The sequence below is a fragment of the Terrapene carolina genome, unplaced genomic scaffold (assembly GCF_002925995.2).
Source record: "Terrapene carolina triunguis isolate 2854851 unplaced genomic scaffold, T_m_triunguis-2.0 Scaffold837, whole genome shotgun sequence".
Lineage (NCBI taxonomy): Eukaryota > Metazoa > Chordata > Testudines > Emydidae > Terrapene > Terrapene triunguis.
The window spans coordinates 625,545-637,761 of record NW_020665188.1 but is presented as its reverse complement, the minus strand read 5'-3'; the positions used below and the strand labels follow the sequence as shown (position 1 = coordinate 637,761).

At 48.6% G+C, this 12,217-nt stretch overlaps 1 protein-coding gene across 1 annotated transcript in view; it reads right to left on the bottom strand.

Moving 5' to 3' along the window:
- Positions 1 to 12,217, bottom strand: part of TSPEAR (thrombospondin type laminin G domain and EAR repeats) — a 74,875-nt gene that overhangs the window by 40,187 nt on the left and 22,471 nt on the right. The window contains exons 5-6 of the mRNA XM_026660825.1: positions 7,817 to 7,973; positions 3,880 to 4,011 (exon numbers count right to left, since the gene is read on the bottom strand). Of these exons, the coding sequence (XP_026516610.1) occupies positions 3,880 to 4,011; positions 7,817 to 7,973 (289 nt within the window). The remainder of the gene's footprint in view (positions 1 to 3,879; positions 4,012 to 7,816; positions 7,974 to 12,217) is intronic.

Here is a 12,217-nt window from a genome sequence, read left to right as displayed (position 1 = left end):
CAATCTACAAAACAAACCAAGTTTGAAATTGGTTTAAAAATTATGAAAAAGTTTAAAGCTGAATGGTTCAAAACTCCAGACAGTTTCCTACTTGTATAAAGCTTTCTTAGCAGCTCATCCACAGAGCTGTACTGGTTTTTATCTCATAACTAGTTTCTAATTCCAAACCTCAAACTGAGTGACTATAGACTTCTAAAGGGAAGATTCAGGCATAGAGCGGAGTGAAAAATCAGAATTTCCATTCTGGGGGAAATGACACAATTTCAACTTTTTCTTTTTTGCAGAATGAAAAGTTCAGAAGAATTTTGATTCAGAAATTTCAAAATGTCTTGTGACTATATCTGCAGTCATGTGACTCCCATGATGCACCATGCTGCTCAGGATCAGTCTTCACTGCAGAGTTAACTCAAATGATCTACACTTGAGTTACTCCTCTTGAGTTAGCTTAGCTTGAGTGAGAGTAGCTATGCTACGAAATGACACGCTAGCTTCTGTGTCCACATTGGTGCTGCACTCACTTGTGTATGGTGCTAAAACTTCTGGGGTCCCATCCTGTGGTTCTTTGCACTGCACTAAGGTCAGTTACTGTATGAATCTTTTCCCAGTAAATTGTGGAGCACTTGTCTGTCCTTTTTGGGCAAACAGGGGAAATCGTGCGAAGGTTCTGGAGGACTAGCAGCACTTGAGTGGCACTAGGCTGTATCCATACTACAGAGTGGTCATGTTAGCAGCTAACTCAAGCTTTAGTCTCTACCTCCTGACAGGCTAGACAACTGAAGTTAAAACCACCATCAGACTTGAGTAAAGGGGTTTTGTTTGTAGATGAGACTCGGGGCAACACTCAAGTTAGAACATGAGTTAACTGCAGTGAAGACAAGCACTAAATCAAAGAGGAGATCATGTTGCATCATGGGAGATGTAGTCCAGCCAGGGACCTGGAGAATAGGGAAGAATGGGGACATCAGGCATCCAAACTACAACTCCCATGAAGCAGTGTGCCACCATAGGGAGATGAACTGTAACGTTGAACTGACTTGAAAGAAACATTTCAATTCAGCAAATCAAAATATTTCAGTTTGCATTAAACCATCCTGAAACAAAATAATCTGTTTTAATTTTCCATCAGGAAAAACTGAAAACTTTCACCCAGGAGTTGAAACTGCATTTTCTGTCAAAAAAACCCCACATTTGGATGGAAAAATTCTGACCAGCTCTAATCAGAACAAAAAAGGAATAACCCACAGATTGGTGGATTATTAGCACCATCCAGAATGGCAATAGGAGAAGAAAACAACCCAATGAGCAGACGCTTGAGGGGTATCACCTAACACCAATAAAGGTCTGTATAAGTGGGGAAAGAGGCTGGGTGGTGCAATGGGATAATTCACTAGCTATTCCTTTCAGGAGATCCAGACAATTTAGAGATGGACCAGAGTCATAGAGCAGTGCCAGAGGATGGACCTACATCCATACTGTGACGTTGCACTCTATATGTTTTATGGAAATATGCTTATGAGAGTGAATATGATGTAACTGGAATATGCTTTATGCAAAAGGTCTCTTGTAAGGTATCATAACAAAGGTTATAACCTACTGACTATATTCCTCTTATTTGTATGCATGTAACATTCTTGTATCTGAAGCTAGAAATATGAAGTATAACTCCGAGGTCCTATTGTAATTATGCAAAGTGTGGGCTATTAATGGTGGTTTAGAATCTTGATGGCTCCCATTGACTAGGACAATTGGTTGTAAGTGGTTTATTTACCTGCAAGCTTTCCTGTGTACGTGTGGGCCAACCCAGGAAGAATGGAGACTAGGGGTCATACACTGGCATGTGACCATGTCACATGATACCGGACTCCATCTTAATCATTGTACTTTTCCATTGATGAGGCGAGGGTGGAGACAAGCACAGACAAAAGATTCCCACCTTGTGCCAAAGCTATAAAAAAAATCCCTGCTTACCACCTGAGATGTCTGCTGGAACTAACAAGGACTGTACCAGGGGAAAGGATTGGGCCCAGACTAGGAAGGAGTCTAGTCTGTGAAAGATGCTTGTTGGAACATCTCTGAGGGTGAGATATTACCTGTAATCAGTTTCTTAATGTATTAGGCTTAGGCTTGCATGTTTTTGCTTTATTTTACTTGGTGACTTACTTTGTTCTGTCTGTTATTACTTGAAACAGTTTAAATCCTACATTTTATACTTAATAAAATCACTTGTTTATTAATAAACCCAGAGTAAGTGATTAATACCTGGGGGAGCAAACAGCTGTGCATCTCTCTCTATCAGTGTTATAGAGGGCAGACAATTTATGAATTTACCCTGTATAAGCTTTATACAGAGTAAAACAGATTTATCTGGGGTACTGGCTCCCAGAAAGACTGAACACTGGCTGCTGGGAAAGTCCCTGTTAACTGAGAAGCTCCTGGGCTGAGTGAATCTCAGTTTCAGTGAACTGCAGAGAGGCATGGTCCAATCTCTGGGTCTGTGCTGGAGTGTCTAACTTAGCAAGACAGGAGTAGAGGGGTGCCTGTTCTGGCAGGAGGGTTGTTCTCAGTGGTATCCCAGCTCATAGAATGACAGTCTCGAGGGGAGTCTCTGTGACCGAACCCATCACACATACAATGAAAAATGAGGGCAGGAGAGCAGTGAAAAGATCTTTCTGTACCTCTGCTGAGATCTCACACACCCACTAGCAAAGAACAACCCTGCACAAGAGACAAAGAGAGAAAACACCTCATCTTGCCATACTTACATCTTTTGTTAATCATTATTATTCATATAACACCAAATATATGCTAGGTGCTGTCACGGTTCAGGGCAACTGCACCTGTGTTTCCCCTCAGTGGTACAGGAAGGGCCCCCAGCTCTCCAGCCATCGCCTCTCTTGGGTGGAGACCTGTGTCTCTTTTCTTCCTGAACAGGGTGTCTTCAGGCTGAACAGTTCCCAGCAATCACCGTGTTATTCTCAGGAAAAGACAATCTAAGCACACCTGCTTGCTTTCTCTCCAGGGACTAATAGTGTTTGCTGATCACAATTAAGCTACCACACAGCTCTTCCTAAGCAAGCACGTTTATTCTTTGGGTAAAAGCACTCCAGAGAAAACATATTAAAAACAATAAGAGAACCTACGTGCATGCAGACAAGCTTACCAGAGGTCACCCCAACTCCACCATGGCAGGAGAAGTTCTCCCACACCCCACAAAGTGGCCTCTGCTATGGTCAGAAGCCTCAGCTCAGAACCAGCACCCAGTCTTATGGGGCCTCAGATGGTCAAATCCTTCCAACCCTAAAGATTGGGGCACTCTGTCGCCCAGAGGTCCTATCCATTTGCTGGATCAGGGAGAAGGCCCTGAGTCATTTTTCTGTGAAGCCCTTTCTGTGTCTGTCAGTCCCTGGAGAATCCAGATTGTGTCTCTGAACTGCCCGCATGTAACAGGTGATCAACAGACAACAGGTGCCCCCCTCAGGGCGAAGCTTCAAAGACTGAATGTGTAGGTGGGGGGTTGCAATGTCCTCACCTCACGTATTTCCTAGGAGCTCCACTTCACACTTCTGGTCCCCAAAAAGTCCTTGGAAGTTCCTAATCCATCCCAGAGATTGCACTAGTCAGTCTCCTGTAGAAGCTCCACAATAACACATCCACACTTGCATTTTTAATACAATACACCCCAAGGTATTAAACTTAATTCAATAACATTTATCTTAATTCCATAAGGTGTGTCCAGGGGCGTGTCAGACCAGTCACAGGTGCTCCCAGATGAGAAGACTGAGTCTGAGCTCCATAGAGCTCGCAATCTAAATCTCTACCACTAGGAGCAACAAAGTGAGCCATAACGGCAGAGCTGTCCACCAGTCATAGATCCCTTACCTTCTAGCATGGCGACCCAGGCACTCCCATCACATAGATAGAGCCCTTTCCGAGAAGCGTTAAACCAGAACTGGGCCTTTTCATTCTTCGTGCAGGGAGGTTGGGATCCCAGAGTCACTTTCATGTCAGCCTCTGAACACAAAACAAGAGCAAACAGGTCCCTTTAATGCCCTCGATACAATGAAAGATTAAATCGGACCATTAAAAATGGAGATCCACTGCACGCTGCCCTGCCTGAGCGTATAGCGTAGGGTGGCCTGAATTGGATAGAGACTCCTACGGATCACAATGGGTTACATGGCTTAGGGCCCACACCCTGCAAAGCGCCTAAGCACACACTTAACTTTAAGTACATCAGCGTAGTCCACTCATGTCAATTAGAGTACGGCTGTGCTTAAAGTCAAGCATGTGCTTTAGTGTTGTGCTGAATGGGGCCTTCACTCACGAGAAAGAGACCGCACGTCCACTTTGCAGGAGCAATAGCAAGGGCACTGTTCCAAGACAAAGCCAGACTCAGCAGATATGCTGCAGAGCTCCAAGGGCCTAATCTATTCCATATCTGTTAAGGCCCAAGGTCCAGAAATTTGGAGATATCATACAAATGTACAAGAGCTTAATTTGCATATCGATTACTATGCATGGCCTCATTTCCGTATGTTTTTAAAGTGGAAAAAGCGTTTCTTTTTTTAGTTTTCTCCCTCTGCTCCGAGCTCTCCCCCAGTATCTGTTATTCTGTTACAGGGACAAGCAGCCTATCCAAGTCAGTCCTAGGGGATGTCTACACTTGGAGCTGGGGGCGTGATCCCCAGCTGTAGGGGACATACCCATGCTAGCTGAGATGGAGCACTAAAAGTAGAGGGTAACCACGACAGTGGGATCAGCAGGAAGAGCTAGCTGCCCTGAGTATGTGCCTGTGGTCTAGGGCATGTATGCACTCAAGGCGCTAACCTGTCACACTGCTCGTGCCACCATGGCTAGTCTCTATTTTTAGCATGCTAGACTGATCAGGGCTTGTGCGTGTATGTCTCATGCTGGTCGGGCGGAACTGCTCTCTCTCTCTCCCCCCCCCGCCTTCTGGCTCACATCACCCGCTGCAGGCCACAGAGCGCTCTCAGATCCCCCTGCTCTCAGTGCCCGGCTCTCCTTTGCTCTCCAGCGACTCCCAAAACTCGGGCCTGATTCTCCTCACTCTTACACCGGTGCAAATCAGGGGTAACTCACTGACATCCAAGGAATCACACTGGCGTGAGCCAGAGGAGAATTGGGCATGGAGACTTACTAATGGATTCATCCCAGAATTCCAGAGTGAGCTCCCTGCTCTATTCCCTTCGGGGACACAAAGAGCCCAGACCCCACCATCCTTCCACATGCTACAAGCCCTGGAAGATGCTGCGCTATGCTTAGAATGATAGTAAATAGCCTGGAGGGGAAATAGAACCACAGCAGTGCTTAGAATAACTGCATAGGGAGTAACGCTGGGCTGTTTTCTGAGCAAGAGCGACCAGCCCAGACCTGTTTCCACAGAGCTCCACACAGCAGTGCTCTAATGAGAATATTACTGTGCATTACAGGCATTATATCCCCAGGACAGCTCTCACTAACTGATCTACGATTCTGAGGGCAGTGTCTTGCTCCCTAGCAATTCTCAGAAGTGGCCTTTGCAAACTGACATGTACCACAAAGATCAGACTCAGAAATGCAGCTTCTCTTGCTATTTCCAAGGGATAAAACCTGCTTCCTTATTGACAGGGCTCTTCAGAATTTGCCACCCAATCCACCCCTTGCCAGAACTGGACACTAGCCTAAGCTTTCATGTTTAAAAAAAAAAAAATTATGGTGGTAGCTATTATGGGACCGACAAACACCTTCCACACAGGAACAGAATGCAAAACACAATAGTGCTGTCTGCCTGAGCCTGCAGACAGCTCGACACAATGGATATGAATGGCCTGAACTGTCTCCATGCTATTTAATGAGCTCTTCACGCTAAAGTCTAATGAAGACTGAATGGTGGATTTATTTCAGGAGTGGGTCTCTGGACTGCTGTATGGGCCAACTCTCCTCCCTGCATCATCCCGCTGGGCCCCCTCTCCATATGCCCCATCCTAAGACTATTCATTAGTATCAACTCTTACCCAGACCGATAGATTAGACCAAATCAGTCATTTCTGGTAGGGTTACCATACGTCCGGATTTCCCCGGACATGTCCGGCTTTTTGGTCCTCAAATCCCCGTCCGGGGGGAATTTTCAAAAAGCCGAACATGTCTGGGAAAATAGCGAGGCATAAGCCAGGGTCCGCCCAGCCCCAGCACGACCCGCCGGATCCGCAGCGCAGCCCAGCCGCCCCGGCTACATTGTAGCGAGCTCGGGCCGGGGGAGAGGGGGGGCGCAGCCGCAGAAGGCGGCGGAGGGGCCGCTGCTGCCCCCGCAGGCCGGGCGGACCGCGCGCCCCAGCCGAGCTCGCAGGACCACGGGGAGGCCGGGCCCAGCCAGCGGCTTGGGCTTCCCTTGCGGGTGGGGACCCCCCAGCCACTGGGGGACCCTGTCTGCGGCCCCGTCGCCCCGCGCGACTCGGAGCCCAGCACCGCGGGAGCTGTTTCCAGCGGGGACAGACAGGCCGGGGAATGTGCTCGGCGGCGGCAGGAAGGAGGCTGCGGCGTGGGGCAGGGAGTGCGGTGTGTGCCGGGGCTGCAGGGACCCGCGCTGCCCCGGTCGCCGCTGAGCGTCCGAAGCCCGCGTCAGGCAGAGGCTGCCGGGGGAGCGGGGGTGCAGGGCAGGCGGGGGGCGCAGAGGCTGCAGGGCGAGGAGGAGCAGGGCAGGCAGGGGCATAGAGGCTGCAGGGGCAGGGGGGTGCAGGGGCAGGGCAGGCGGGGGGCGCAGAGGCTGCAGGGGCAGGGAGGTGCAGGGGCTGCAGGGCGAGTGGGGAGCAGGGGTCACAGAGGCTGCAGGGGCGGGGGGGTGCAGGGGCTGCAGGGCGAGTGGAGAGCAGGGGTCATAGAGGCTGCAGGGCAAGGGGGGGGTGCAGAAGCTGCAGGGCGAGTGGGGAGCAGGGAAGCACTTAGCAACCCCCAACCAAGATCAGAGCGGGAGGGAGGACGGGGAATGCGGGGTACTCAGAGGAGGGAGTAGAGTTGGGGCAGGGATTTGGGGAAGGGGTTGGAATGGGGGCAGGGCTGGGGTGGGGAAGGGGCGGAGTTGGGGCAGGGCCAGGGCCCCCGTGGAGTGTCCTCTTTTTTCAGTGTTGAAATATGGTAACCCTAATTTCTGGGCCAAGCCATTTTGGAGTTATGACAAGCCAAACAAAACCTTCAGAAGGGGAAAAAACCTTCGTTTTTAAGCCTTGTCTCTCTCAAAACCTTTGATCAACATGCCATTCACTTTTCAGAAAGATACCCTCCCTAAAGTCATCCAGGAAGCTCGTAGCAGAACAAGAACCTGGATCTTCTGCTGCCCAGGCCCCTCACCTTAGTCACTGTACTATCCTTCTTCTAAATATGCTACTGTTTTGAGATAGGATTCTTCCTATACTGTACTGACAGGAAATTGCTTAGGGAAATAGTTAACAGCAATATGCAAGATAATGTAAGTGTTGTTCTGGGAAAGGAGATGAGCTACAGCTATTCCTTCCAAGCTTGGCACAGGTACATGATAGGAAATACCCTCAAGATTGCTCTGTTCCATGACTGATTCTGCAAGTTTCCAAGAAAAGCAATAGGATAAAATCAATGGAAGACAAAAATTCCTTCCCCTGAGATGTGAAACGCTTTGCAACTCTTGCCTTCTTGCTATGCAGTCTGCTCACCGTGGTTGGCTTTCCCATCAGACTAGCATCAGGCTACGAGTGGTTAGAAAGCAGCAATAAGCTTCTGCTCTAATGTTCTGCTAATGCACGATGGTGAAGCACCTCATGAACTATATCTGTTGCATGTTACTGACCGTAAGGGTATTTCAGCACCTCATTGCTCACTGGCTTCACTGGGAGATCCTTCAGTACTGGGGGGATGGAGAGCACTGCTAGCTTAAAGTTCATGTTAGTGCACATCCTTGAGGTAGCATCAGATCCTGGCAACAGGACTAGTTGTCTTAACAAGCCCTGAAAAGAGAGGAAGAAAAACTAGGGAGATCAAATCCATCAAGACTGCAGGTCATGGTGAATGATAGGTGATGGTCTGTGGTTTGAATTTCCTTTAAACTCCTGCAGTCCGAGTGGGTGTGATTCATGAACAAGGGTCAGAGTTTAATGACACCATCTTAGCTTTCCAAGAAGTCCATCCACAGCAGTTCTAGAGCCATCATCACATTAATGTCAATAATAGGACAATTAGCTTTAAAAAGACCTCGCTGCCAAATTAGGGACCAAGAATGACCACAGGAAACTGTCCCCTTGCCTTTACAAAATCACTGACACTTCAAAAACCACATCAGTCCCATAGATAAGGGACAGTCAATATTTTTTCACACCTCTAAGATATTTCCTTAAAAACTTTTGACATTTTAACAAACTGCCTGAGTCACTTTCTATGTGTCGTGCAAGTCTGGAAAAATGAAAGGAAATGTTGGGTCATTTTACATTTCCCATGCTCAGAGCTGGATCCACAGCCCATTGAAATCAATGGGAGTTGCTTTGGGTCAGGGAAGTAGGGGCAGATTTTTCAAAGGTGTTTAGAGACCTAAAGATTAACATAGCCATCTAGTGGTATTTTCAAAACACACCTACACATCTAGTGGTATTTTCAAACTCTCCTAACTTACGAGTTTCATAGAATCATAGAATATTAGGGTTGGAAGAGACCTCAGGAGGTCATCTAGTCCAATCCCCTGCTCAAAGAAGGATCAACCCCAAGTAAATCATCTCAGCCCGGGCTTTGTCAAGCCGGGCCTTAGAAACCTCTAAGGATGGAGATTCCACGACCTCCCTAGGTAACCCATTCCAGTGCTTCATCACCCTCCTAGTGAAATAGTATTTCCTAATATCCAGACTAGACCTCCCCCACTGCAACTTGAGACCATTACTCCTTGTGCTGTCATCTACCACCACTGAGAACAGCCTAGCTCCATCCCCTATAGAACCCCCCTTCAGGTTGTTGAAGGTCGCTATCAAATCCCCCCTCACTCTTCTCTTCTGCAGATTAAATAACTCCAGTTCCCTCAGCCTCTCCTCATAAGTCACGTGCCCCAGCCCCCTAATCATTTCCATTGCCCTCCACTGGACTCTCTCCAATTTGTCCACATCCATTCTGTAGTGGGGGGACCAAAACTGGATGCAATACTCCAGGTGTGGCCTCACCAGTGCCGAATAGAGGGGAATAATCACTTCCCTCAATCTGCTGGCAATGCTCCTACTAATACAGCCCAATATGCCATTGGCCTTCTTGGCAATGAAGGCACACTGCTGACTCATATCAAGCTTCTTGTCCACTTAATCTCCAGGTCCTTTTCTGCAGAACTGCTGCCTAGCCATTCGGTCCCTAGTCTGTAGCAGTGCATGGGATTCTTCCTTCCTAAATGCAGGACTCTGCACTTGTCCTTGTTGAACCTCATCAGATTTCTTTTGGCCCAATCCTCCAATTTGTCTAGGTCACTCTGGACATTTACCATGCCCACTTCTCTCAGAAAACACACGGGTTAACCTGGTGTTTATGCCAACGGCTTGGCAAAGTAAAAGCAGCTTGAAATACAGGCCTGACCATGGCATGCGGAAGAAGGATTATGTCCTTGCTGCACCACCATATGAGCTCAGGTCCCTCCCTTTGCTCACAGGGGATGGTAATTTACTGCTGGCATGTCTCAACAACAAATTGCTTCCCCGACTGTCACGTTATTGATTTGAACTGGGACCATATAGAACATGGTTGCAACCAAGGTCCTGTAGTGGCACCAAATCTTGTATAAAGGGGGTGAAATGAGGTGTTTAAGACAAGGTTATGGTTTGCTGGTTATGATTATGCTGTCTATATGTGTGTATCAATTTTGTAGTTGAAGTTATGAATATTGGCTCTATACCGTCTGCTATGCTTCTGGGTGACATCCCAGACAAGTTGGTGTTAGCTCTGCCTAGCCTGCTGGATGGCCCATTAAGGACCATCAGCTATACAATTGACCCATTGAGAGAAGGCAGATACGCCTTGTAACTCAGCAAAGTATGCAGGGACTTGCCTGTGTGACTGCAGACTCCATTTTGCTGTAATTTTCCACAGTAAGAACAAAAAGGTGTTCTTACACCTGGAAAAGACTATAAAAGGCTGATGTCTCATCTCCATCTTGTCTTCAATCCTGCTTCATACCTCTGGAGGAACTTTGCTACAAACCGAAGCGCTACACAAAGGACTGATGACCCATCCCAGCTGGGATGTACTCCAGAGACTTGATTTTGAGCCTGCAGTTTATTCTATCACTGCTACAAGCCTGAACCAAGAACTTTGCCATTACTGTATGTAACTGATTCCATTTAACCAATTCTAGCTCTCATCTATATCTTTTTCCTTTTATAAATAAACCTTTAGATTTTAGATCCTAAAGGATTGGCAACAGCATGATTTGTGGGTAAGATCTGATTTGTATATTGACCTGGGTCTGGGGCTTGGTCCTTTGGGATCAAGAGAACCTTTTTTCTTCTACTGGGGTGTTGGTTTTCATAACCATTTGTCCCCATAATGAATGGCACTGGTGGTGATACTGGGAAACTGGAGTGTCTAAGGGAATTGCTTGTGTGACTTGTGGTTAGCCAGTGGGGGAGACCAAAGTCCTCTTTGTCTGGCTGGTTTGGTTTGCCTTAGAGGTGGAAAAACCCCAGCCTGGGGCTGTAACTGCCCTGTTTAAAGCAATTTGTCCTGAATTGGCACTCTCAGTTGGGTCCCTCCAGAACCAGCATCGTTACACCAACTCTCTGCACTGGCCAGAAAAGGGGAAGTGGAGTCAATGCTCTGCCCATTCCCAGTTTAGCCCCAACCATCTGCCCCGCTCACTCCTGCACCTGGCCTCAGGGCCTGGTCTCCTGTGTGGGGCAAAAGGCTGGCATTCATCCCCACAGGGACGCCCAGGCCAAGCCACTGCCCTGCCCTTCAAGGGCTGCTCTTAAACCATGTCACCCTCAAGGTGAGCTTGGGGCAGAGCCCCGGTGTGGGGATGGCGCTCAGACCTCTCCAAGGCCTTCCTCCTGGGAGCTGCCTAGCAGCACTCCGAGCCCAACCCAGCTCCTGGATGGCCTCTGTCCTCGGGATCATGACTCTGTCAGCAAAGATGGGGGGAGGCAGGCCCCAAAGTGCCGCCAGACCCTTGCACAAGCAGAAGGCCCAGCACAGCGAGGCCCCTTCACCCCTCCTGCAGCCTCACCAATACAGCTAAAGTCCCCTCATACCCAAGTTTCCCCCCTCAGTCCTCCCAAACTGCCAGCCTCTCCTCCGCCCCAAACCCCTTATCCTCCTTTCTCCCTCTTCCCCAGCCCCCTCATCCTCTCCTCCCTCTCCTACCAACCCCACAAACCTCCCCCAAATACTCCCCTCCCCAACCAACCCCCCAAACTGTCCCTCCCTCAAACCCCCAAATCCTCCCTGTCCCAACTCACCAACCCCCCAAATCTTACCTTCCTGCAACACACTCATCCTCCCCTCCCCCCCACCAACACCCTCATTTTCTGGAGGGGCCTATTTCCTGGAGCTCTGACAGCCCATCCAGAGGAAAGAACTTGGCATGTCCTGCAGGTGACTCAGCAACAGCACCCAATGGGGTGACTCTCAGTTGCTGGATTGTGTGTTCTAGAGCAGCAAGAAATAACTCCATTAGCAATCCTTTCCCCCCACGGCATGCTCCACATCTGAGCCCCTTCCACAACCTCCTTTGCAAGAGCCGCTCACAAAGTTCTCCACCTGTGCAGCCAGTAGTGGCAACTCAGTGGACTCTGGCTGATGGTTCTGACCCTGTGATCACAGGGGTGGCTGCAGGCCATTCTCTTGCTTTCAAGTTATCCATTATGTCGCAAGCACGCTTCATTTCATATTTGTAGCCTGTGGACGTGGGCCTGGGGAAGGGAAGGTCTCCAGGGATAGATCACTGGGTGTGGACAGTGCTGTATTTGTTGTTGCTGTTTCAGTGAAGGATGAGGCTGCTTTCAGGACAACCCATTTATCTAACTAGCAACAAGAGATGAGAGACAGGGGAAACAAATTACTGCCTAATGTTTTAACAACTCGCCTGGCTGCATAGCTGCCTCTAGAATAGGGCTGTGAGATATTGCATCTCCTAACTGTCAGGGTGGTTAAGCACTGGAACAAATTGCCTAGGTAGGTTGTGGAATCTCCATCATTGGAGATTTTTAAGAGCAGGTTAGACAAACACCTC